The 25,734-nt window shown below is 45.8% G+C and overlaps 1 protein-coding gene across 6 annotated transcripts in view; it reads right to left on the bottom strand.

The window, feature by feature from the left end:
- Kst (spectrin beta chain, non-erythrocytic 5 kst) overlaps nt 1–25,734 on the bottom strand; it is a 44,914-nt gene that overhangs the window by 4,019 nt on the left and 15,161 nt on the right. For 4 of the 6 annotated variants that reach the window (XM_078180067.1, XM_078180070.1, XM_078180064.1 and 1 more), the window contains exons 2-16: nt 22,971–23,221; nt 22,718–22,885; nt 11,141–11,366; nt 10,789–11,066; nt 7,780–10,700; nt 7,328–7,705; nt 6,588–7,253; nt 6,225–6,510; nt 5,541–5,759; nt 5,029–5,471; nt 4,703–4,756; nt 2,265–4,578; nt 938–2,194; nt 502–870; nt 12–431 (exon numbers count right to left, since the gene is read on the bottom strand). In XM_078180067.1, coding sequence (XP_078036193.1) covers nt 12–431; nt 502–870; nt 938–2,194; nt 2,265–4,578; nt 4,703–4,756; nt 5,029–5,471; nt 5,541–5,759; nt 6,225–6,510; nt 6,588–7,253; nt 7,328–7,705; nt 7,780–10,700; nt 10,789–11,066; nt 11,141–11,366; nt 22,718–22,885; nt 22,971–23,090 — 10,119 coding nt within the window. In that variant the 5' untranslated portion in view covers nt 23,091–23,221. Of the gene's footprint in view, nt 1–11; nt 432–501; nt 871–937; nt 2,195–2,264; nt 4,579–4,702; nt 4,757–5,028; nt 5,472–5,540; nt 5,760–6,224; nt 6,511–6,587; nt 7,254–7,327; nt 7,706–7,779; nt 10,701–10,788; nt 11,067–11,140; nt 11,367–22,717; nt 22,886–22,970; nt 23,222–24,405; nt 24,426–25,734 lie in introns of those variants that run through there. The other 2 variants (XM_078180068.1, XM_078180065.1) reach the window with 2 other exon arrangements.

The raw sequence follows: 25,734 nt of genomic DNA, 5'->3' as shown, positions 1-25,734 counted from the left end.
TGAAGTTATACCTGTTCCTTAACTGCACCTAAATCCGTTTCAAATCCTTGGTGTTTTCGAACTAAAGCCTGTATCGTTTCCAAATCGTGTCCGTAGCCATCAGAACTAAGAGCTGTTTCTTTCTCTTGAATCCATGAGATGGTTTCATCCGCGGTTCTATCAAACATGTGCACCTGTTTTGCTCCTGCTAATGCGTCCTGTCGTGCGTGCGCCAATTCCTTAATATCTTCCCATTGTTGTTTCGTTTCATCAATCTTCATCAGGATTTTACCCTTCTCTGGATTGTTTTCCTCTATTAATTTCTGGCCCTTTTCCAGTATTGCGGACACACGACTTTCGCTAGTTGTCAAACCAGCTAAGAAATTGTCAAATGTCTGGATCAGAAGCTCAACGTGTTCCACATCACGGCCGTAATCTTCCGAAGCTGCTACCTAAGATAGCACAAAATACATTAGCGTTGTTCTATAGGTTATAGACGAAGGATAAAAATAGAAATCTTACTGTTGTCTGATCTCCAATCCATTCTATGACTTCATCCGCTTGTCTAACAAACTTGAAGAACTTTTCACTCTCTCTGAGTCTTTGGAACCTATACTCTTTGAGCTTTTGCAGTTCTTTGAACTTCTGCTCAATCTCTGTCTGTTTCTGAGTGATGTTCTTACTATCAAAGTGATGCCTCTCGATCAGTCCATGTGAAAGTTTCCTCAAGTTGTCAATGTTCTTCTCAAAGCCGAGGAGGTCTCGTTCGATTTCCTCTAATTTTTTTAATAAAGATTGAACAGAATCTTCGTCCTTTCCGTAATCTGTAGATGTCAACTGAGGATATTTTTCTTTGATCCATTGCTCGGTCTCGGCAGCTTCAGCGTAGAACTAAAAGTATAGAGTCGATATAAAAAAAAATTTCTCGAAAAATTAAATTAAATTTATAATTAATTACCATTTGTGACTCAACAGCATCCAGCAGACGCAATTTGCGTACACTAGCTAGATCCCTGAGGTGCGATAGTTTCCCTTGCAACTCGTGCGACAGCTTCTCAATCTTCTCCGATGCGAAATGTCCGCTTCTTACCATAACGTTAGCTCTGCTGACTAAAGAAGTCACCACAGGTTCCCTAGATATTAATTCAGCTTCCAAAGAGTGGTGCTTCTTTTGCAGTCTCTGCACAGTTGTCAGGGAACTACCCAAGTCATTGCTAGCTGCCAAAGGTTCTTTCTCTGACAGCCAATGCATTTCATCTTCGACATCCCTTGAAAACTGATGCAACAACTTCGCATCTTCTAGATTATCTCTTCTTATCTGCATTGGTTCTTGCAAGCCGTTGTACCTATTTATAGTAACCATTGCCCTCTCTTGAATCTCATCGCACATGAAGTGATTTAATTTCTGGAAACTGCCAGCCGTGTCTTTGATCGTTTCACAGGCATCACTGTGGCCTAGGATATCATTCTCCAAGTTAGTGTGTCTCTTCAACAAATTGGCTACGCTTGACAGATCTTTTCCGTGATCCTCCGACTGCAACTGAGTTTCCACTTCGTCCATCCATGTTTCAAATTCGTCTAAAGTACGGCCGAACAATAGAGCTTGGTAAGCATCGGTTAATCTGTTCTTCTTGAGCTCGCTTGTTTCTTGGAGATGGCGCCATTCTGCTTCCAGTTCGTCCAAACGTTCTTGGATACTGTCCGACGCATAGTGATTCTCTTCAATCAGAGCTTCACCTTCGCCGACAACGGCACCGACTCGGCCTTTATTCGCCATCAGTTCACTTTCAAACGCAGCATGTTTTTGAATCTTGCTTTGCAAATTCGACGAGTCCCTGTAATTCTCATCGCTGGCCACCTGTTGTTTTTGATGTAACCAACCTTTGACTTCGTATATATTCCTCAGGAACTGATGCAGGTGGTGACTTTCCATCAACTTCTTCCTCCTTGCTCTCGAGCTGTTTTGCAGTCTGTCTCTTCTGGCGCATACAGATATCAGCCTCTGCTTAATAATACCTGCGTCAGCGTGGTCTTTGGATAAGATTTCGTTTGCGAATTTTTCCAGCTCGTCGATGCGACCCATCTGCGACACCAACATCTTCTCAAACTCTTCATGCTTTCGCAAGAGCGCTTCAACGCCGGATAAAGATTCACCAAGGTCGTCGTTGTTAAGAAATGCTTCCTTCGTAGCTAGCCAGCTATCAGCTTGATCAGCCTAAAATAATTAACATGATAAGCACAAATCTATTGACACTAATTGCAAGAATTATTTCAGTAACGCCTACCTGTTCCTTAAATAATTGCAACTGATGTGCTTGCGTCAACTTCTGCCTCCTATTTTCCCAAGCACTGACCAGACCCTCTCTAAGTTCCTCAAGGTGTTCGAGGTTTTCTTTCACGTCTTCGTTAATGGCAAGAAGCTTCTGGCCATGTTCTTTTAATGCTTTAAAAGTATCCTGTCTTCCATCGATCTCAGCTTTTCTTTCTTGGTGAAGTTCTAACAGAGCTTCGGCCTCGGATATCGTAGTCGGCGGATCAGATTCATCCATGCGTTTTATTGTATCTACCACCCAGAGTTCCAATTCATGCAGGTCAGCTTGGAATTTGTGCAATGTATAAGCCTGGTTTAAAGCTTCACGTCGATGCTGGGTGAATCGTTGCAAATCATCCCAGTTGGCCTGCAACTCTGATAATATTCCGTTGATTTGTGGCGCTTTGTCCGGGTATTTCTTCGATAATTCTCTAGCCTCTGCTTTGTGCTCCTTCAACTTTCCTTCGATGGCAGTCATATCTCTCTCCATGGTCTCCTGTTTCCTTTGCAAGTGTTCAACAGCCGGCAGATCTTTTCCTACATCCGATGTGTTCATGGCAACAGACTTCTCAATTACTCTCTGGCTTGTATCATCTATGTCCCTATTGAACAAGTGGATTTCCAATGCGCCAGCTAATGTCTCCCTATAGGCACTTAGTGCTCCCTGCAGGCCCTTCCATTTATTATTGAAGTTATCCCTGCGTTGATGAATCGCTTTGGATTCATTATCTCTACCCTGCTTGATTAATTTATCCGCCAAAGCGTTAATAGTTTTTATTCTAGAGTCATCTACTCTCATGTCACTGTCCACATCATCCAGTTTCCTTTGCAAGCTCAAACAATGTTCATAATCCTTTCCAGTATCACCAGCTTGCACCATCATTTCCTTATCTCTGATCCAGGCTTCAATCTTCTCCACCTGGTTGTTGAACTCAAGGATGTCCTGCGCCTCTTCTAAACCTCTACCACGGTTTCCGGACTCGAACAACAACTTTCGCCAAGAAGCATGCAAGTGGTCCAGCTGCTCCTGAATTTCTGCACTGGCTGGATGCTGTTGGGCCAATAAAGTTTCTCCTTTAGCTTTGATTTCTTCGATTCTACTCTGATTCGCAGCCAGCTCTGCTTGGAACGCTTGATGCTTTTGCAACTTCTTGATCTTGTCTTCTAAACTGGACACTTCACCTTTCGATGCCTCCGCTTCCAATTTCTTCTGCTTCTCGCCGATCCAAGACTCTGCTTCAGCCACGTCTCTGACAAACTGTGCGTGTAGCAGACCTGCCTCTAATCTTCTACGTCTGATATCACACAGATTTCGAATCCTTGCTCGCCTCTGCACTACTTCGCTCAATCTCTTCTCAATTGTTGGAGAATCAAAGTGATTCTGATCTAACAATTTGTCTCCATGTTCTTGAAGAGCTGATAGCTTCTCTTCCTGAGTCACTAAAAGCTTTTCGAATTCATTGTGCTTCTTAACCTGCGCGTCTACTTCCTCCACAGAGTCCCCAAAGTTGTCCCCGCTCAGCGCAGCTTCCTGAGTGGTCGAGAGATTGTCCAGTTGCTTGGCGTCTCGCAAGAAGAAATGCAAGTCTATCAGCTGATCGAGATGAATCTTCTTCTGTTGCCAGGAAGTATGCAATTTCTGTCTTTCATCGAGTAGTTGGTTACATTTCTCTTCTACCTCCAAGGCAGCGTAGTGGCCAGTTTGAACCATGGCTTCTCCGAGATCAAGGACAGAACTGAAACTATCTTCCCTTGCCTCTATTTCTCCCTTCAGGGCTTCATGCTCAGCCTTCAGGATCTGAGCACTTGCAGCATCCCTCACTTTCTCTTCGGTTGACATCGTGGCACGCAATCCTGCTGCCCAATTCATTAAATCTCTAACCTGAGTTAAGAAGCGCTGCAAGTCACAGCTAGCTTGCAGCTGATCTCTTCTGTGGGCAGACCTCTCCTTCAATTCGTCCCATTGAGCAACAACGATCTGCTGCTGCTGATCAATATGTACAGCATTGTTTCCGGGATAGTGCGCTTGCAATCTCGACGCGTCCTCTACCAGAACCTGCAGTTGCGCTTCCAAAGCGACTAGGTCATTCTCGAAACCCTCGTGACGTCTAATTAGGGCCAGAACAGAGTTGAGATCACGTCCCAAATCTTCCGGCAGTGCTGCTTCCTTCTCCTGAATACGAGACAAAGCTTCAGCGACATCGCGATGGAATCTGTGGATCTCTCCTGCTGCTTGCAACCTTTGCTCGCGATTTCGAATGAGACCAAGAAGATGTTGCCAAGACTCCCTAATAAATATATAATTAACATTATTTTTAGCACACTGATTGCATGAATTTACAAACATGAGAAAAGCCACACTTGCAATAACCATTATAAAAAGCCTACGAAACTACCATTGCATTTACTTACATCATTGCATCGTGTTGCTTCCGCACTTGGCTTACTGGGTCATCATCGTCAGCTCTACATTAAATATATGTACAAAAGATAGTTAGTGACCCAACACCATTATCATTATGCAAAAAAATCTATCACCATCTTGTATTTCTTCTATTCATTTTTTAACTTCAAGGCATTTATCTAGACAATTCTATTACCCAATTATGCTCAATGTATCTATTAATATTAGGTGCCAGATTACTAGAGCCAAATTAAAAATTCTACATGCACCCATGAGCGTGAAAGTTCGAAAGAAATCTACAACAAAACCAAGTAACCAAGGCCTTGCAGCTTACCCTAATTGTTCTTGTCTTTTCTCGATATCTTGAATATAAGGGCTCTCATTCGCAATAAGTTTTCTAGCCAATTCCTCGCACTGATTGAATCTCTCAGAGCCAGCTTCTATTCTGTGCTTGAAATCGTTGAACTTGGCCTGGAGTATCAACAAGTGTTCGTAATCTTGTCCATAGTCTTCAGATGCAGCTGCTTGTTCTTGTTCCTTGATCCACTGTTCTAGTTCCCTGCTTTCCAAGAAATATTCGTGACGATACATGCTTTCCATTAATCGTTGTTGTCTCACTGTAGCGAGCCTTTGCAGTGCCCTCATTTGCTGCGCTATTGCTTGTTGTTTATTCCCTATAGCCTTGCTATCAGGGTGTTTTGCATTGATCATGGCACTAGCCGTGTGTCCCATTTCCGTCACTATGCCGTTGTAGGTGTCCAATTCAAGTTCAACAGCCTAAAAATAATGGAGAGCATTAACGTGGATATTGATCTTATACATGAGAAATATTTTCTTTTATCATACCTTGTGCTTCGTTAATAATTTTGTAGCAGCATCACGGTCTCTACCATAGTCTGTGGAACTTAAAACGTCATTCTTCTCATTCAGCCAACTTTCAACTTCACCTGCTTCAAAGAAGAACTCCTGAGCCTTCAAGGAGAGATCCAAAGCCTTGCTTCTTTCTCCTGCTTTTTCTTGGAGGTCTCCCCAAGCATCGTCAAGTTTATCGCATAGTTCTCGGATCTATTCATTACATATTATTTTATTAAAAGGCGAATTACGAATACAAAACGCTCAGAAAAAAATATACAACTATGATAAAAAATATATACATTAGTTGCACTAAATAAAATTTCACTAGTAACGATGTGCGAATTGATTATAATTTCTGTCTAAACGATGTAAGACAAGCACATGCATGCGTCCGGAAGTTTCTTATACTTCTTTTCAAAAATATGTTGTGCTCTTCAGCATTTCAATTAAATGAAAAAAATCCTGTTAAAGATATCTTAGTATGTTATTACGTTAAAAAAAAACAACATCATCCATGCATCTGTGCTAACCTTACCTCTGCATACCCAATATTCTCCTAACAGTCCCAACTGTGCAAAAATTGTAAACCTTTATTTTAAATACTGTATATAATCATATTGCATTCTGTACCGATCTGAAAATATCTGCTCACACGACTATAGCGTGACTTGTTACCTTTTTCTTCTCTGGATGGATTTGATCAATCAAAGTTTGTCCAGAAGCTAATGTCTTGTCAATCATGGGTTGATGTCCAGCAATCTCGGCCTCGAGTTTTTTGTGCTTCTTGTGTAACGTTTGCGCTTGATGTAAATTCTGTCCAAGCGTGGTCGAAGACGCCTGAGGAAGATGATCCTTTATCCACTGCAGTTCAGCATCCAATTCGAAGCCAAACTTGTGGAATCGCAAGCTTTCTTCCAATGCTTCTCGTCTTTTCTTGGCTGGCTCTTTCAAGCTACGGAACCTACAAAAAAAAAAAAAAGATAAATGAAACAACCAGATAACATATTTTTATGTTATTTATCGTTGCGTGATGCGTACTTTCTTTGAGTCGCTTGGCTAGTTCTCAAGATATTAGCAGCATCAAAGTGTCCTTCATGAGCCATTTCTTCACCCATTGCGACTAGATCGTCCACCTTCTGCTCCCATTGGCACATGTCACTCTCAAGGGTCTGATGTTTCTTTAATAACTCTTTGCAACTTCTAAGGTCTACTCCAACTTGCTTGCTCTGCAAACAATTTTCTATTTCTTCCAGCTTCAATCGTGCATCTTCCATCGTTCGGTTGTAACCGTGCTGGGAAGCAGCTTGTCTCAGTCTACGACCCTTCTCTAAAGACAATGCTACTAATCTATCCCATTGATCGTTCAGTTCTTTCAGAGTTTCACCCACATCATCTGATCTATAATTCTCCTCGGATATCAAAGCTTTCCCAGCTTTGTTCACAGCCCTCAGTTGTCCCTCGTTAGCTCTCAGTTCTCTTTCAAAAGCCTCATGCTTCTGGAGCTTCCGTTCCAGATTATTTAAATCACGATAGCTTTCGTCGGATGCAGTTTTCATTTTGTCACCCAGCCAATCTCGTAAGTCATCGACTTCTGCTGAGAATTGTTGATAGTGCTCCGAGGCCTTCAGTGCAGCTTGGCGACGTTGTGCAGCGTCCTTGACCGCCATTCTTCTTGCCAAGACCTGATTCCTTCTCTCGTTAATGCTATAAAAGGTGATCAATCGAATTAAAGTTTTTTTAATGCTTTTACTCGTATAAATCATCATCAATATACTTACTAATCTTGATCATAATGATTCTGAGCAATTAGCTTGTCCGCCATGTCGCTAAATGCTTTCAACCTATCATCCTGCGCTTGAAGAGTGTTCTCGAATTTCTCGTGTTGCTTTAGCAATGCTTCTACGTCGTCCAGAGACTCTCCCAAATCAGTGAAATCCAGGAACGCTTCATGAGCACTAGTGGTAGCTTCAATTTGATCTGCTTCGCGGTTAAATTGTTGCAGCTCCAAGCATTGCTGAAGCCGGGCCTCTTTGGCAATCCAGTCTGATGTCACAGCTTGGTATAAACCATACAATTTATCCAAACGTTCGCTAACGTCCACCAGGGCTGGATTACGATGTAACAGTTGATTTCCAAGTTCCTCGACCTCCCTGAACCTAGAGAAACAAATAGAATTGAAAAACAAAAACCAATATGTACGTGTCCAAAAACTACAGAAAGTCTCTCTTACTCGTCTTCCCGCGTTTTTATCTCTTCTCCAAGCTCCATGTGCTGTTTTCGGAGTTGCTCAGCAGTTGCCACATCCCTAACTGGCTCCTCCACCTTCATTGTCTCTTGCACGTCTGCAGCCCAGTTAATCAGATTTTTCGAACTGTTCATAAAAATCTGTTGACCCACTGCGTCTTCCAACCTGGACCTACGTTCCTTAGCTTTTGTTTGGACTTGATTCCACAGTTCCTTGATCTCATTTTGCCTAGCGTTCACGTTGTTCAGTTCATGGGGATAGGAGCTCTTTACACTGTTAGCCAGCAGGTCTACTTTTCTGACTTTCTCTTCGACCGGTGCTAGCTCCCTCTCCAAATGTTGATGTCTTCTCTGTAGAGCTTGAACTGTCTTTAAGTCAGGCCCCAGTTCCGCAGTATCCAACTGGGTAATCTTCTCCAGCATCCAATCATGGGCTTCATCGCAGGTTCTATTAAATAGCTCCACGCTTGAAGCCCCCTCCAGACTCTTCTCTTTCTGTGCCTTGCTCCAATTCAAATGATCCCATAGTTGATGAATATGCTTCTGTCTGGCCTTAACCTTGTCCAGTTGACTATGCCCTTGTCTGACAAATTCATCGACAGCGGCGTCAATAGCTTCAACACGTTTGCCAGAGGCTGATAAGTCAGTGAGGAACTTCTCGTATTTCCTCTTCGCGGTTTCCACGTTATCACGAGGATCGTCTGCCCTTAGCATCTTCTCCTTGTCCTTGATCCACTTTTCAAAGTCATCGCATTCACGATAGAAACCGTACAACCGTATAGCATCCTCTAAGAGTGCGTGGCGCTTCACTGCCAGCTCCTGTAGCTCGCTGTAAGTGTCGTTGATCTTTTTCTGCCGCTTCTCTACACTATCGCCGTCATTGGCAGCCTTCCTCTTGATCGGTTTCACCGTAGATTTGATGGATTTCACCCGCCTGACCGGCACCATTTGTTTTACCATCTTCGTCTTCTTTACCCTCTGAGTGACTCTGACTTTTTCCGGCCTCCTCACTTGGACTTGTATCACTTTGGGTTCAACCTCGCGAACATAGTTTGCTGGTACGAATCCATCGCTACCATCAGCTTTCCTGACACTCCACCAATCTGGGTTTGTCTTGTTCAGCAAGAACATTATCTCACCTTTTACCATATGCATACCCTGTCCACTAAATGGGTACAAACTCTTCACCTGTGGTACCATTCTGTCTTCGAGGACTGTCTTCGGTTCCATCCTCTCAACAACTTCATCAACCCATTCATCCTGAGGCACTAGTCTTATCTCCTTGCTCCATTCTTCCTGCTCCAGTTCCGCAACAGGTTCAGGATCAGCCGACAATTCGAGAGTCGATATACCACATTTAATAAGCTTCTCAGCTTGCATGTTCAACGACTGTACATCGCCCTTGTATGCGTTTAGCTCACCCTCCAGGTCTTTGTGCCTTTGAAGAAGCGCCTGCGCACTTGGTTCATCTACACCGTAGTCTTCAGAAGCAACCAGAGCCATCTTCTCGTTCATCCATGAGTCTGCCTCATTGGCATCAGCATAAAACTGGAAAGCTTCAGCCGCATCGTCTAACTGTTTTTTCCTCAAAGCTGCTAACTCTTCAAGAACCTTCCAATGTTCTTGCAGCGAATCAATACGGTTCTGTATCTCTAAAGACGATGGATGACTGTCAGCGATCAGTTTTCTACCAGCATCGTAGAGCTGCTCAGACTTTGGCCTCCGTACTTTCATCTCATCCTGCAGGGCTTTGTGTTTCTGCTGCAAGGAGATTACAGCTCGCAAATCTTTTGCCGAGATTCCGGCTTTACAAATTCTCTGCTTCTCGATCAGCCAAGATTCCTCGTCCTCGTGGTCCTGTAGGAAATGGAAGAAGTTTCTGGCATCCTCCAGGCGAGCTTTACGCTCCTTGCTGTATTCCACTAGCTCGTCATACGCTCGGTTTAGCATCTCCAACTTCTGTTGCAGCAAAGGAACTTCTTTACTCTGCGGCTGCGACAGGTGTTGGGCAGCCTGTCTACCCAGTCTCCTTTGCGTTTCACCCAGGGCTGTAACCTGGAGCTCCTGCAAGCTATGTTTCTGCAGCAAGTCCTCGACTCCTAATAAATGTGGACCCACGTCGGTGCTTTGGAAGTAAAGCTGTAGCTCCTGAATGGAAGCTAAGGTAGTGTCAATCTCCCGCATCAGACTCGTTAAAGAACTTAGAGCTACTAGATTAGATTTGTGATGGTCCAAAAGAGCAAGGAGCTCCTTCCACTTCTGCAGCACCTCCTGCTCCCTGACTTGAACCCTTTCCATACCATGATAATTCTCTCTAACCAACTCTTCCGACATGTTTGTCAAATCGTGGAAACGTTCTTCTCTAGCAAGTATGTCTGCGCTGATGGCTTCGTGTTTCTTAACTGTGGCGTCAACTTGCGCTAGATTACTGCCATACCTGGGATCTGTTAACACTTGAATCATCTCCTTCAAGTAACCCTCTCGCAGGACACTCTTCCTCTCAAATTTGTAATTTAATTGTTCTAGCCTCTCCTGTCTCAGAAGTTCAGTTCTAAGAGCTACCTCTCGACGATGCTCTGCTCGCTCTAGCTCCACCCAGTTCCTCTCAATATCGTGTACCAACTGACCCTCTTGGGGTGTGAAAGCAGGCTGGTTCAAGGACTTCAACTGAGTGTTTATGTGAAAGTACAGAGCCTCGATTTCCGATCTCTCCTTGTATTTCGGCGGCTTCTCCACCGTTCTGTATTGCTTGAAAGCCAAAAGCTCGCGTTGTATGCCCTCCAGCGAATTGGGAAAGCTGCGGCTCTCCAGCACCCCTATTTTCATCTTGATCCACTCGAGGAGATCAGTGGTCAGCTTCTCGTAATGGATCTTCATTTTGTCGGCCTCCATCATTTGCCCCACGATCTACACACATTGGCAAGCGTCGTTCAAGATCGGTCAAGTTCATAAACAAGAAAAATGAAAAATAAAAAATAATAAAGGATTTACATACGTTAGCGATTCTCTTGCCACTCTTGATTTCATTCTTCATCCTGGCGAATGTGTGATAATAGGAGGCCACGTAGGTGATGATGGACTTCTCGTCTGGTCTTGCAGTGTCCACGTCCTCGGCGTCCAATAGCCTCGGTATTCCCAGCTCGGAATTGGCGACATCGAAGGCATAGTTAAGGTTGTCGATATGCTTATTTTGCTGTAACTCTGACCAAGTGACCAAATCTGGTCTGTGAGCGTGTATGAGGGCGTTGAAGCCCAATCCGCTTCTCCAGGATCCTTCGCAAAAGAAACTTCACGTTAGGAAAAAATGAAACTGGTATTATCAATAGTATAATTTGCTTTTAATGTACCAGTGAAATCCTGGATGTTGACACCAGGATATCCATTGGTTTTCCTCTGGCACCATAGCAACAGTGCATCCTTCGCTGACTTCTTCTCGCTGCTATCGTTCTCCTCGTCCACATCGATCTCAATTTCCTGGATCTGGAACCTCAGGATAATTGTCCAGATCAAACCCAAGATCAGCCTTGGGTTTCCATCAACGATATCTTCGGCTCCTATGCTTTCCAATCGAACCTGAAACACGCATCGTCCGTGATCGAATCAAGAAGAATACTCGTAGAATAGCGTAATCGATCAAGTTTAGAGCAGTTATGAGCAACAGCGATGAGCAGGTAGCTCCGAGAAAAATCGTTCGTCGAAGATGTCATCAAGGAAAGTGCATACAAGTATAATAAAGAGATTCCAATCAGTTTGCCGGCATAAATTATGATCGGCGATGAAACATTCATTAGCCGTCGGACATTTCTCTTTCTGCGTTTCATTAAAACTCGCGCATCTGTTCGATGCATGAGATCTCGGTACAACCGTCGCGGATCAGGTGAATGTAACCGCATAATGCACTCGCAGAATTTATGGGAAGGGATCGGTAGACTTCTGGTACAATGATATTCGCATTCCATCGTGCACGTGTGTGCACACGCGTGCAGGAATAAGTAAAAGAGTGGAATGCGCACGCTGGCCATTGGTATATCGTTGCGTAAACACCGGGTTTTAATAGTCAGCCACGAGCGAGAGACTGCTGGATGAGTATCTTGCTATGATAAAATGGGCATGCATTGCCCGGTTGCATCACGAGAAAAGTAAGAAATGCATCGCGGCCTTGGGCTCATGATAATATGGTCACTGGAAACGAGACACGAAATGCGTTATGGCAATAAACGGCACGGCAACATAATACCAGCAATATTACCCAATTGCGACTATAGTGATGAAGCAGCAGAAAGGGTTGAGATACAGATAGACCATTAGCCACACCTGATTATACACCGTTCGAAGCGAAACGCGTTAAGATACCGATGTCGTCGGTAATAAGGAAGCAGGTGTATTACGTCCTGCTGTCTATCCTCATTATTGCGCTCTTATTGCAGTATCTGCGTTATGTCACCGGGCGTATCTAAACAGGAATAACAGGAGACCACGGCGCCATTGTGCCACCTGTGGTTACCTGTGTCTCGTTTCATTGCGTTTTCTGCGTTCGACAATACTTTCGTCTAAAACCAAAAAATATTCATCACAGAAAGGAGTTTAATTACCAGTATTTAGTTTTAGGGTCGCCGCAGAACCTAGCACTGAGGATGGGCATGATCTTCTTGGATGATATTTAGGGGGGGGGTGACAAATTTCGCAGCATCCATTTCATGGGGGCCTGATAAACAACCAGTACCTAAATAAACACTTGCGGGCCAACAAACAAGCTCTCCGTATTATTATACTGAATCGCAGTGCGTGCCCTGTGGCACGACTCAACGTTCTTGCGACTTCTGGAATGCCGTCCGATCACTTGTGCCGGTCTATCAAGGCCGCGGCGAAATGAAAATTATTGTTCTTTCCAGCGGGGGGGGTGGAGGAGGTGGGGGGCTGACATCTCGCGGAATGCAAAAGAAACGCCATCGACGGTGGGTAAACACGGGAGCATCGGGACGACCTTACCTTCGCGTGCGAAACTGCATACTGTGGAAGGAAAATCAATTTCACATTCTACGATGCTCTGCCGCGCGAGCAGACCCTCGGCGGGAGATTCAAACGCGAGCCAAGCCGCTCCATTTAGGATGTTACATAATAAATCATGGAGAATGAAGGTAATCTAAGCGGCCGTGGTTCTTCGAGTAATTGCCCCGGGAGAAACCGGTGTTTATTATCGCATTATTGGCTGAAAAGCACGCGGAGTAGTGCATTCGAATCAATATTACCGCACCGGAGTCCCGTGATTATCTCAAGGAAGGTAAACAAACGGACGCGCATTAACGTTGAGGTAACGTTGTGCTTCCTGTCGCGCGTAATTTGTAGCCGCTTGGCACCGGGTCCTGCGAGCTCGAGACGCCGGCGAACTGCGGCAACATATCCGAGGTGATCACTCGATAATAACAGATCCTCGATCTGCATAATGGAGCTCGGGCAGGCGTCGACTTGGACGACCGTCTCGTTCATCATCTCTGCCCCTTTCCCCCATCCCTAATACACCATTAAAACGCCGAGAACGGCTGTCGTTCGCGTTTACCGAACGAAGGGTTGATCGGAGGATAAGTGAATGACGCGCTCCCGTGATCGGACACAGTGACGATTCTATCACGCCGAGTACTTACCACCGGCAATCACGGCTAAGTGTGCACAAGCTGTGCCTTCAGGTGAAACGAGATGGATCGAGCACCTAAATCCTTGTCTGAACCGCTATTAAAGGCTACATAGATGTCGAACTACCGTCCATCTTTGCCACTACGCTTGCACGATTCGATCGTTTTACTAACCACTTCGGTGCCCAGGGGTTGCAGCCCGTACTTCGAGGTGCAAAACCTTCTTGTCATTTTTTAGATAAGTCCAGTATGGAAACCAGCAGGTAGCTAAATACTTCTAGCTTTAGATGAAGCGTTTCACGAATATTAAGCCATTACGCGGCGCAATTAAAAAATCGATAGAATTATACAATTAAATATATATTATATTATATATTATTATTATTATTATATTATCGTATACATTACTAAAATTGTGTCTACAAAAGACTTTTTTTTAGAAGCTTCCTTAAACTGAATTTACCATTACTATTATTAATTTCATTTACTTTATAAATATATATATTTAACAATAACTACGTTATAGTTGTTATTATTATTATATAACTAATCGCATGATTAGAAATATTTCGACCAGCCCAAAAATAACTCGTCTTCTAAAAGAAAAATTATCGAACGCCGGCGTGTTCGAAGGAGCAGGTTAACTTAATAGTTGAAGGTGTCGGTCGAAGGAGTCATTTAAAAAGTCGTTCGGCGAATGAAGCGCGGATTATGTTCGGCGAGGTATCGTCCGCGTGTGTAGAGCGATCCGTTAACCGAACCGGGTTGGGCCTGGCCGGCGCGGGCCCAGGCCACAGGGGCTCAACCTTCGAATTTTCAGCAGACCGGACTGCATACGCTCACGTTATGAGCTGGGTATCAGCTCGGCGTATGAATAATGAATGAGCCCACGGGCTGCATAGTAAGACGGGAATGACGGTACTGTTACATCGGCTGAGAAGGTGGGGTACAGTTAAAACTCGTGCAACGAGGCGACCGGGCCCCGATAAGTGGCATAAAGGCAACGACGGCGTTAAATAACCGGTACTCGTTCTCCTCGCCGTCAATTGCTTTTTGTTGCGGCCGCTGAGAGAAAGAGAGAAAGAGAGAGAGAGAGAGGCAATAAGAGAGAAGGAGACTCCGAGAGTGGCTCTCCCAGCGGGCGCCGGAGCGGCGCCCTTTTCGCCGATCAGAGAAATTAACGAGAATAACGATCGAAGGTTCCACCCGCTGATTAGATCGTGTCAAAGAGCCCGCCACGATTTTCGCCGGTGAAAAGACGCCGGAAATAGGCTAAAAACTGCCTCGCGGCTCGCCGAGAAAGCTGATTAATTATCCCGCGTATTCGCGCGCGCGCGCCCCTGTATCTCCAAATAATTCACTCTCCGAGCAGTCACGGCAATTTAATCTCGATCGAAAAAGGAAGGAGACCGCTCCATTGTGTCACGGTTTCGAATTTTTCACTAGCCGACCCAGATACCGGCGCGGTGCATCGAGTGGTCGGCGACCGGCTCCTCGTGCTCGTAAATTAATTAACGAGATCGGTATCAGCGTCGCAGATCGCGCAGACGATGCAAAAGACCGGCTAAAACCGAACGCGCGTTGATCAATTAGCTCTTGCCTCCCGGGATCTCTCCCCCTCCCGGCTCAGCTTCACGCACTATTTTCTCGTTGAACAGGTTGCTCCTGGTATCCTACTTAAGCGGCCCGATGTCCTTAGAGATACCGTGTGTGCCCGTAATACCTATCGGATCATCCGTTCACCCATTTCCCGTAATTATCTGCACCGTTATCGTCGCGTCGCCGATCGATCCCGCAAGCAGGAAGCTCGGTCGCACGGTTTCGATTAGCTACCATGCGAAAAAACCTATGCGAGATACTTCTGACAATGCCGGGACAATCCGCGAGCCATTTTTTCGACAGCGTGAAACGTTTCCCACGAGACTAATTGGCCTCCTTTGGGAGCACAATGATTTCTTTTGCGCGAAACACAAAACGCGTTGTTCGCCTGCGACGAAGCACCATCGACGGGAGCCATTATTATCCATCGAACGGGGTTCGATACGTTTCAGAAATTACTGGAACTTTCTACTCGAGCGAAACGGTTGCCATTAGACGACGCGCGCGACGGAGGTGGCGAACCGCGGAGCTCCGTCGCGCTAATGGAAACGTTCGCGGAAATTAATTCCATGGTGGTTGCAACGGGAGAGCGCGTTGCTCCTCCATCCAGACCTCCCGAGGAATGGGTATAGCATTCTTAATGTATTTAGCGTGGAATGTGTGACTCCTACGAGCCGCGTTCGGCCGTCGGAAGTCTTGCTGGCCGGTCAACACGGTCGTTTCTTTCGTCTTTAACTGCTACAATGTGGATCTCGGACGCCGCAAAAACGCGGCCAGTGTCGCTTAGCCGGCAATTAAATGCCGGGTGGCCCTGTTCGACGAACACTGTCGGTCTGCTCGAATTTTGGAAACCAGCGTCCCTTCGGGGAATATTATAGACGTCGGCAACCTGTGACCCGGGGGGACATCGGGTGACCTATTTGATAGTTTGACAATTACATTTGTTTCTCCGATAGTTAGAATTATAATTTTGTATTTTTCTGCTTGATGTTCAGAATTGTAATTATTTTCAAATTGATTCTATTATTTGCTAAAAGACTATTTGAAAATTATTAGATATTTTGCATCAAAATATAATTATTTATATTCAACTATAAATAATTAATATAACTCAATTATAAAATAATCACTCTATAAAATATCTTAAAATACGCCGGGCACACGCGAATGCTTTCGCGAAATCAGCTGCGACCGTATCGTACATTTTGCTTGGCTCTCACCCGTACCAAAAAATGTGTTTTATTTCAAACAAATTACCAAATTCGGTTCATTCCCTCCTTTGACAAAAGACAGTCTACGTATCCGTGACATAATCGTTGCGTTCTAGAGAATAAAGATTCAGCCGTTGCCAAAGGGATCGTATCCAGCAAATGGACGACCGTCCCGCAATCAATTTGGCTGACAAAACTCTATCATCCTTAGAAGATGGTTAGAAGGTGAATAGCCCGCCATTTGAGTCTGCGGGCCGGGCCGGCCATAAATCAACGGTGTGCGAGTGAAAACAAGCTATCGGGAATGCCGAAGGATGAACGCAGGGGGTTCGATGAAAGGCATGAAATCCGCGAACCACGGGCAATTTTCATCCACGACTGCGGATTCTCTCATTCCCCTTTTTCCGTCTCTCTCTCTCTCTCTCTCTCTTTCTCTCTCTCTAGCTTGCTCTTTGTGTGTGTCTTTCGGAGAGCGTGTTTAACTGGCGGCCGCGTAGCGGTTTTCCTACGGCGTCGTTTACAACCGGCATTCTTGGCAGGATTGCGGAATGTGGATCGCAGGCACGCGAATGACAACTCCGAAAGGACATTCCTGATCGCTGCTGTGCACCGCCGGCGAAAGATTCCCGATGTTTCGTCATCGTTTAAGGAATCAACCGGCTACCGCCTATCCGCTTCACCGTTAAAACCTGTACTGCCTCCGGTCAACTGTCCCCGATGATCTAGGGGGCTCGTTTTCTTGTTCAGCCCGCGGTTCCCGCAATCCGCGCGTGTCGTTGATGGATCGACGGTTCCATCGCCCTTGACCCGCGAACCCTTGCCCTACGATCTAGGATTCAGGTCCTTAGAACCCAGCTAGACGATCCAAACGCCACGACGCGATAAATTAAAACTGTCCAGTTTAATTTGTCCCGAGAACTTGAAGCGAACCTGCCTGCCGTTATCTTCCAAGAACCGGCCGAAATAATCCCAGTTTTATCGGTCGATAAAGATGTCTGTCCTGCGAATAATCCACCGAGAACGTTATCGCCGTCGGATGCTGCCGCCGTGATATCACGCTCGACGACGTTTTTTTTAATGTCGCGCTAATAAACGTGACTTCACCGCGAGTTTGCCCGACGGTCGGGACGCGCGAAGTTCACGCGTTGCGAAACGTTATCTTTCGGGTACGTAATTGGCTTGTTTCTTCATCGTTCGCCGAACCGGCGACGCAGAATGGCGGTGCCGAAGCAGGAACGGAGAGGAAAGTCGAGGAACTCTGATCGGAAACGGAGAGCGGCGACAAGCCAGGGACAAGATAAATCTCTCTCCGCCGAGGACAGAACGGAAGCAGGATCAAAGAAATAGAGAGAGAGAGGGAGAGAGAGCGTGAGAGAGATATTCAGAGACGAAGAAAGAGAGAGAGAGGGGAGGCGAGGGAGAGAGAGGGGTCAGCGACCGAAGCGAAACTTGCTAGACCGTGAGCCCCGCAGATGTGAAATGAAACCAGACGGCAGATACGTTGCCCCTGTGCGGATTATTTCGCGTTAGATCGCTCGAGGAAATATTTTCGACTCGTACGAAAGGAAGAGCCCGCGCGAAAGACGATCCTCCAAGATGCTTCCACCGACGGAACTGTCCCAACGGTCTGTCTCTTAACCCCTTGCCGTATTTTGACGAGTCTCGCTCGTCACAGAGATTTCTATTAATATCGTGTTAAGTACAAATGTTATACCGTTCCTTAAAGGCAGAATAAAATTCTGTCCTCTCGTCATCGGTATTTAACCATTCAAGTAAAAATGTAGACGAACGGAATAAATATTTTTTCGTTTCCTTCTAAGACACTATTACAATAGAAAGAGTGTTAAGCCTTGTAACTATGAAGAAAATAGTACGGCAAGTGGTTAATGGTTTTCGAGAGGCTTGTTCTATTTTCTATAGCTTACAGATGTAGACGATTTGAAGAATTGATTGCTACAGGCTGCGCCAAGGCAGTGCTCCTGCAAATTAATCCTCAATTTACTGACCCTTTCCGAGTTCAATTCTAAGCGCGTTTTGCAAGATCAGTTGCCGGAGAGTCGACGTTCGACAGCGGTTTTGAGCCGTCCTGTACCAGTCGTGCTATGAGTTTCGGTGAAAGTGCACGACCGAACGTGTGACTCGGCATTTGTTCGTAATTATCGTGGAACCGCGAATTGGCGCACGGCAGCGCCACGGATTATTTGTCGCGATCGGAACGTCCCAGTTCGGCGACGATAACCCGCCTCCTTCGCCTCCTGTCTCCGCCGCGATAACCGAGCAATTGTTTGGCCGGAGCAGTAACTGGAGCATGCGAGAGGGCCTTATCGACTCGCGAACTAGCGTTCGCGTGTGCAAATACGCGAGATAAGGGAACGAGATCGAAAGAACCGAAAATAGGAATCCAATTACACCGAGCCACGAATCTCGAACGTGCGACGCCGAGACCATCTACGAGTACCACCGAAATCTTTTTCTTCGATTTCCTGCGCGGTGACGGATCAACGCGAATCCCGAATGGGGGTCGATAAACATTTGGTTTTCGAGTTAACCGCGTTTTTAAAAAACGCTTAAACCGGCGACCTCGCGTGCATTTCCAGGGTTTCTCTTTTTAGCGCCTGCCAGAGAAAGCAGTACAGGATGTTGCAAAAGTGCCGACGAGGAATTTGGATAGACACAAGCGCGACGAGGATGTCGTACACCGTCGAGGATCTGATTGAGAGATCCGAACACGATCGAGCGGCTCGATCGTCGACGACGTCGTTCTCGCGTGCACGAAGAATTCGCCGAATAATAGTCGGTTGTTCAAAGATGGGGGTCACAGGTCCCATTAAAACGTCCGCCGAAAATTTACTGTACCGGTCGGAGGATATTTCTGCCCGGTTTTACGGTCGTTCCGCAGTTTCGTTCGTAATTGACAAACCGCTTGATTACGTTCGCGATACAGGGTGACCCCGAGAGTTACGTCGCGGCGACTATGCTTCCGTGCGCAGGACACTTCTCGGCGGCCTTACGGCCACTTTGTCCAGCGATTAACACCGGGCCCCCGTATTCCGGATTCTCGCTGATTTTACGATAGCCGTGGCAACGAGCAGCGGGATAGCGCCATTGGCACGAACCGCGGAACGGCCATCGGGGCCATCGGCATCGCGAAACGATCGTAAAATCAAAGAACGCGCGGCCCCAGTCTCCTTCTAACGGAGCGAGCGCGGCGCGAGCAACGGTGCGTCCATTTTCGTCGTCGGACTTCTCTTTTAGTTATCGGGTCTGTGCCGTTGCACGCCACTTATTGTTTACAGTCACCGGCGTGCTCCACTTTATCACCGTTTGCCGGAATTTACGGCCGGATGCAAATTGCCGGATTTTCTTTCACTCGCGAGGAGCCAGCCGTAAAAAATATGAACGAGCCGCATTTACCGGAAGAAACTCGTACTTTCCACCGTTATTGATTTAAACCAGAATTCATCGATTATTAACCCTTTGCGCTCGAAGCGATCTTAACTGGAAATCATTTTTCTGGCTTCTGATACTTCCCTTTTGTACAACAAAATTCATTCTATGCGTATCGAGTCTCGTGACACATGTAACAATTACGCTTTCAACAAATTTCTTAATCTAAGCTTTCGTGATGTCTATAAGAATAATTTTGAAACGTGTCGCGACAATTTTTCGTGTCGCGAAGGGTTAAAGGATCGTCGCGGAAATTACGCGGTCCGTGGAACGTTTGCAGAAACAATTAACGGACGGTAATTATCGTGACCTGTAGAGATAGAGAGTCGATGGTGCCGCGTCGGCTCCGAAGAGGGGAGGTCGGAAGGCGTAGAAACGGTTGACAAGAATGAAATATTGACCCCTCGAAGCGCAATTTGTCATCGTCGTGTCGCTTGCGCGGCGCAGCGTGTTTGCACTTCGCGGGTTCCGCGGCGGTACCCGGTATCGAAAGTACGGGCTTACCGGTACAGCCGCGCACCGGTGTGTTGCATTAATTGCTCCCCAAGCTCGCGTCCGCGTATTTCGCGCTTTTTCTGCGCGATTAGCGAGATGTTTTACGTAACCGGCCCCGCGGTACGGCTCACGTAACACCGATATACACGGCACGCGGGACGTGTCTTTTCCGTGAATAACTTTCCAGGGTTCGAATCGCGATCGATTGGTCACGATCATCCGCGACCAGGCCGTATTTTCCACGAGGAATCTCGTCCTCCTGAGCGGATACCATAAACTCGGATCTGCTCGCGGAACGACGGACGCCGTGGAGCAGCGAATAAATTTCGAATCGTAATTGGAACCATCATTCCCGATACCTCGCGAGATACTTCACCGAAAAACCGGCCGATAAACCGAGATAACGGCTTCATCCAGCTTCGGAGCGAAGCGTTGTCCTCGTCCCGATGCGATAACACTTAAAGTCGGCGGTGTCGCGGCTGCCACGCCCAATCGTGTGTCCGAAATCGCGTCGAGGATCGATCACGACGTCGCACAGTGGTAGAAAAGCCCGAAATCATGGTCAAAACCCTAAAAATCGAAGTTGTTGGGAGGGAGTTTTTGACTTGCGGATTGGGTACTTTAATAATGACTCCGTATGATGGGAAAAACCAAATGACCCATTTGTCAGTTTCAGATTCGTAATCAGGGACCATGAAAACTCTCACATACAAATTTTCCATGAAATCCGTCACAGTTTTATATTTTGACCATGATTTCGGGCTTTTCTACCACAGTGCGTCGCCTCTATCTTGTGACAATTGTCCTCGCCATCGCGACGTCCTCGATCCGCTGCCGTCAATTTCTATCGGCCGACAATGAACGACCGATGCCGAGAAAGCCGGGGAAATTCGCGAAAGTGCTCGAAAGCGTTTCTAAAAACTGTCGTTCGTTTGGTTTTCACTTGACACGAGCGCCGGCGGATTTGCACGCGTCGAACAGGTTCGATTTCGTTGACGTCCGGTCGTGTAAACGCTGTTAACAAAATTCGACTCGAAAGTCGCCGGACCAGTTTTCGTCGTGGATAAGACGCGCGATAAGAGACCCCCGTATCATCTTTTTCTGATAAAGCGCTACTGGTTTTCGATCTCGGATCCGGAGAACTCCTGGGAATTCCGCGTAAGGTCGCCGCAATGGGAAAACCGGGGACCGGTGGATACGTGCCGCGATCTGGAACACTGCGAGACCGTGAGACAGGGAACGAGACGTGGGACGGGCCGGCGTCGCTTCCGGTAACAGGAGAATCCGATGACGGCCGTCTTTCTCGATCGAACCGAACGGGGAACACAGACGAACCGGCTCTCTCGCCTGGTCAACGTTCTACCTTCTCGCCTTACGTTCCGCCGCAGTTCCTACACCGACGGCGAAAAATTCCCAGCCGGGGTATCCTATGGCTCGCGAAATTCTGCACGGAGGACGATCGACGGCGGTTTTTCCGCGGGAGTTGTCGTTTTCGATGCGGAGCCTGCTTTTCCCGGGCAGATTTCCGCGAAGCCTTTCTCGCCGAGACGGAGGATTTCCTCGAAGGAGAAGCCTCGCAAGGGTAAACGCGTCGATTTTTGCTCACTTTTTTTTTCGCGCGGAATCGTTCGATGCGAGTTACGATAGGGGTCGAGGAGTCAGATATCGAGTTACGAGCGAAGATGGACGTGAATTATCGACGTTGCCCGCGCGTCCGTGCGGTAATGCGTTCCTTGGGCCGGTTCCACGGGGCCGAGCGGCGCATAAACGGCGCTATGGCGAGCGTGTGCGATGCGCATAAAACTATTATGTCATAAGCTACGAGGCATAGAGGCCATTCACGGGGAGTTTACACTTGCGGGGCTTCGTGGGGAGTTCCGCGTCCACGTAGGACGTCTCGAAACTGTACGGCTGTACGGACGGCGTGTAACTCTCCGGGGAAATTGCGTCAACGGTGTTCAAGCTGCTCGTCATCGAAATTCGATAATTCATCGGTTAATACGTGTCCGTCGCATCCAAGCATCCAGGCAGACTTTCGCTCTCTCTCGAGAAGAAGAACCGAGCGCTTTGGAAAAATCACGGTGCTACTTTAAGACGCTGGCAGTTGCGAAATTTTCTCGGAGTCGCCCATTCGTGGACAGCGAGTACGCAAAAATCGGAGAAAGGGTAGCCGCGATCGGCTGCGACCGGGCGATCGATCACCGGCTAATAGTCGTTTATTAATGTCCGCGATCGCGGAAAAATCCGTGACGGAGAAAATTTCAATTTTCGCTTATGCAATCGGCGCTCCTTGCGCAACCGTTGTTGCTGAGAATGGAGTTGGGACAATCGTGAAAGCGTGAGAATCGTATTCCGGCTTGTCCTCACCGGACAATTAGATCTATCGACTTAATGAACGAAGCCGTACGTGAAGCGACGTCGTTCGTCTCTCTGCCAATTTCGCCAATTTCGTCAATTTCACCAATTCTATCAATCCGCTCGTTCCAAAAGCAGCACCCCGCCGTCAAGATTCAACATCGAGAACCGCTCCCGTCGATCCTACCTTGGTGTGAAGAAACGCCAGTGACTTGTTCACGTTCTCGATCTTGTGGACTCGCATGCGGCCATTGTTCGGCTTGGCTAGTCGCTCGCCGGAGATGATCTCGAGCAGCTTCAGCAGCTTCTTGCCGTCCGCGAGGTCCGTGAACAAGTCGTCCACCTCCATGCGCGCCTGTAAAAAGGTATTCTACGATCAGCTAAAATCTGTCGCGGCTCCGATCTCGTTTCGTCTGGCGCGTCGTCGCCGAGACCGTTACCTTCAGTAGAAACGAGTTGATCCATTTGGTGAAAGTTTTCTTCTGGATGTGCAGGCGTTCCTCCTGCAGGGCCTTGATACGGCCCTGCTCGAATTTGAGCACGTCCTCTCTCTGAGTCATTCTCTTTTGTATGTCTGGACCACCCCTGAATCGGTTGACTCTTGTCGGTGGATAGTTCGGCGTGTACTCGAGGTTGAACGTCCTGTCTTGGGGTGCGGCGCCAAGCCCAGCGCCGGGCACATACTGCGCCCCTGAAACACAAACATTTCGTTAGGAAGTTGCTCCGGCCGAAAGGGGATCTAAACATCCTCAGGAAACGGGGGAGCGAAACGTCGTCCTATGAATACCGCGGCAGACGCTGCACGTCTTTGTAAAAACAGAATATAATGTACGCGTTCCAACTTTCGAACGTCCACGACTATATAATTATTAACGATACAAATAGAACATGGTGTGTAATAGACTTGGCTATGTTTGAAATTGCATTATTGGAAATGATTAATTTCATTTTGTAATTATTCGATGTAAAGACTTGAAATAGATGTGAAAAATTTACTCGATTATATAGTTGTAATATTATATGTAACATTATCTAGATTATATAGTTATAATCAATTAACCGTTATGTCTCGTACCGCCATCCGATAGCAATTTTATCAAGAATAAACACTTCCGACAAGCTGCACGATTAAATTCGTAGTAAAGTAATTGATTTATTGAGAATGATCAAGTGCCAAGTTAACAAGAATTGAAATTAACTTGACACTTAAAAGTCTTCGAAACATTAATCATTTGATTGCAGACAGACCTATTAATAATCAACTCTGAGTCTTGTTCGTACCGATATCCTCGTTGGCTTTCCATCAAGATAAAGAGGAATTTTACTTACATTAACATTAAACTACGATCAAATTACCAGTTTCTCATTTTAAAATCATAATAACAATTAAGGCAACTTCGTAGAAAATTATAACAAGCAATGCCGCACCAATCAATTTTATTATTCGGTAGATCTAATATTAATTATAATTACAAAAATACGGCTGCACCATAATAAGAAACACTTTTCTAAGGAATAACAGAATCATTAGAATGATCTTCTTAAAGATAGAAGCGAGCAAATTACCATAAAGAGAATTAATTTTAAATTACTGTTATTTCCACATAGATGAATATCCTTTTTTTTTTTTATTTCAGAAATGCAAGCAACGAAAATAACAGTTCCGAATGAATTATTTCAAATAGCCATTTCTTATTTCCATTTCACAGCAAATATGGCCCAGGTGTATGGCGTTGCGCGTAGAGTGGAAAAAAGACGCGATGTTCGCGATTCGCTCGGTGCCGGCAAATCGTAATGGCGATTTACGCTCGTGACCACGTTCCGTCCGGGCTCTGCCTCTGCACGGCGGCGAAAAATAAACGCAAGACAATAAACCGTGGACAATGATCCTGTCGAGTCACCGTTGCCGGCAACAGCTTCACGTACACCTTTCCTTGGCACTCGTTTCTTGTTTGCCACGCGCTTTATCACTGTCGCGCGACTGACGATTTCATACCGCCGCGTTGTCGCCGGCAAATATTACACAGCAGATACGATCTACGGGATCCGAGGTACCCCGGACGGCGACGTCCGCGACGGAACGAATCACCGTTCTTAATTAACGCCGAATACTCCAGCTGGGGACTCATTTGGAAACGCTGAGCGCTGCTTTAGAACGGCGGCCTGGAAATTCGATGTCGCGTCCGAAATTATTTTAGCGATATTACGAGATTTAAGATGATAGTATTGTATATTTTATAGTATAGGGTATTATTAGTAATAGTACTATATGTATAGGATATACCAATATAGGCTACATTAGTATAGTATATAGCATATAGGATATACTACTATAGTTTATAGTATAAGATACACTAGTATGATATATGTCTAGTTTTAGTATTTATAATATATTTTATAGTATAGTATAACATAGTATACCATTTTAATAGTTATAGTGTATTTTATAGTACAATACAGTATATAATTTTATTATTTTTAGTATATTTTATAGAATAGTATAATATAAATTTAATATATATATAGTACAGATATAATATACAAATATAGTATAATAGATATTTCCACAAATTCATAAATCACTAAACTGTCGTTGTGAATACATCCTATATTAAATAAGAAAAATAATTATCATCAGTTTCAACTTATAGATTTTCTCATTATACCCTTATACTACATCATGCTATCTAAAAGAATTAATATTTTAAGGCTTCGGTAGATTTCTATTTAAAGGGAAAATTAATTTTAATTTTGAAACGATTTAGTAAACTCGTGGAACAAGTCACTAAACCTGCTTTTAAGGACAACGTAATCCAGAAATATACCCTTTACCCGTGATTTCAATGAGTGGGTGCGTCGAACGGTAAAACTTCGCGCGACGGAAACGATCCACCGAATGGAAAACGGGAGGCTAGATGAGCAACAAAGGAAATTGCAGCACGATATTAAATTATCGAGACTATTTCGAGCTTCCGCAATCTACGTCGGCGATAACGTATCACGGAAAAGAGCCACTTCCAGGGTGCGCAAATAGGAAAATGTTGTTCTCAACGAAGAGATCGTGATCGAGCGTTTTCGCGATCGCCGACGCCGCCGCGAATTCCACGAGGGGAGAGAGAGCACAGCAATATCTCAGATTGCTACTCGTGTTTGCGACAACTTCCTCGATTGCCGGCGCAACGATTGCGATAAACCCGCTTGAAA

Source organism: Augochlora pura, chromosome 5 (assembly GCF_028453695.1).
Source record: "Augochlora pura isolate Apur16 chromosome 5, APUR_v2.2.1, whole genome shotgun sequence".
Lineage (NCBI taxonomy): Eukaryota > Metazoa > Arthropoda > Insecta > Hymenoptera > Halictidae > Augochlora > Augochlora pura.
Note: the sequence above shows the minus strand (reverse complement) of the source record. Positions and strands in the feature narration are given on the sequence as shown.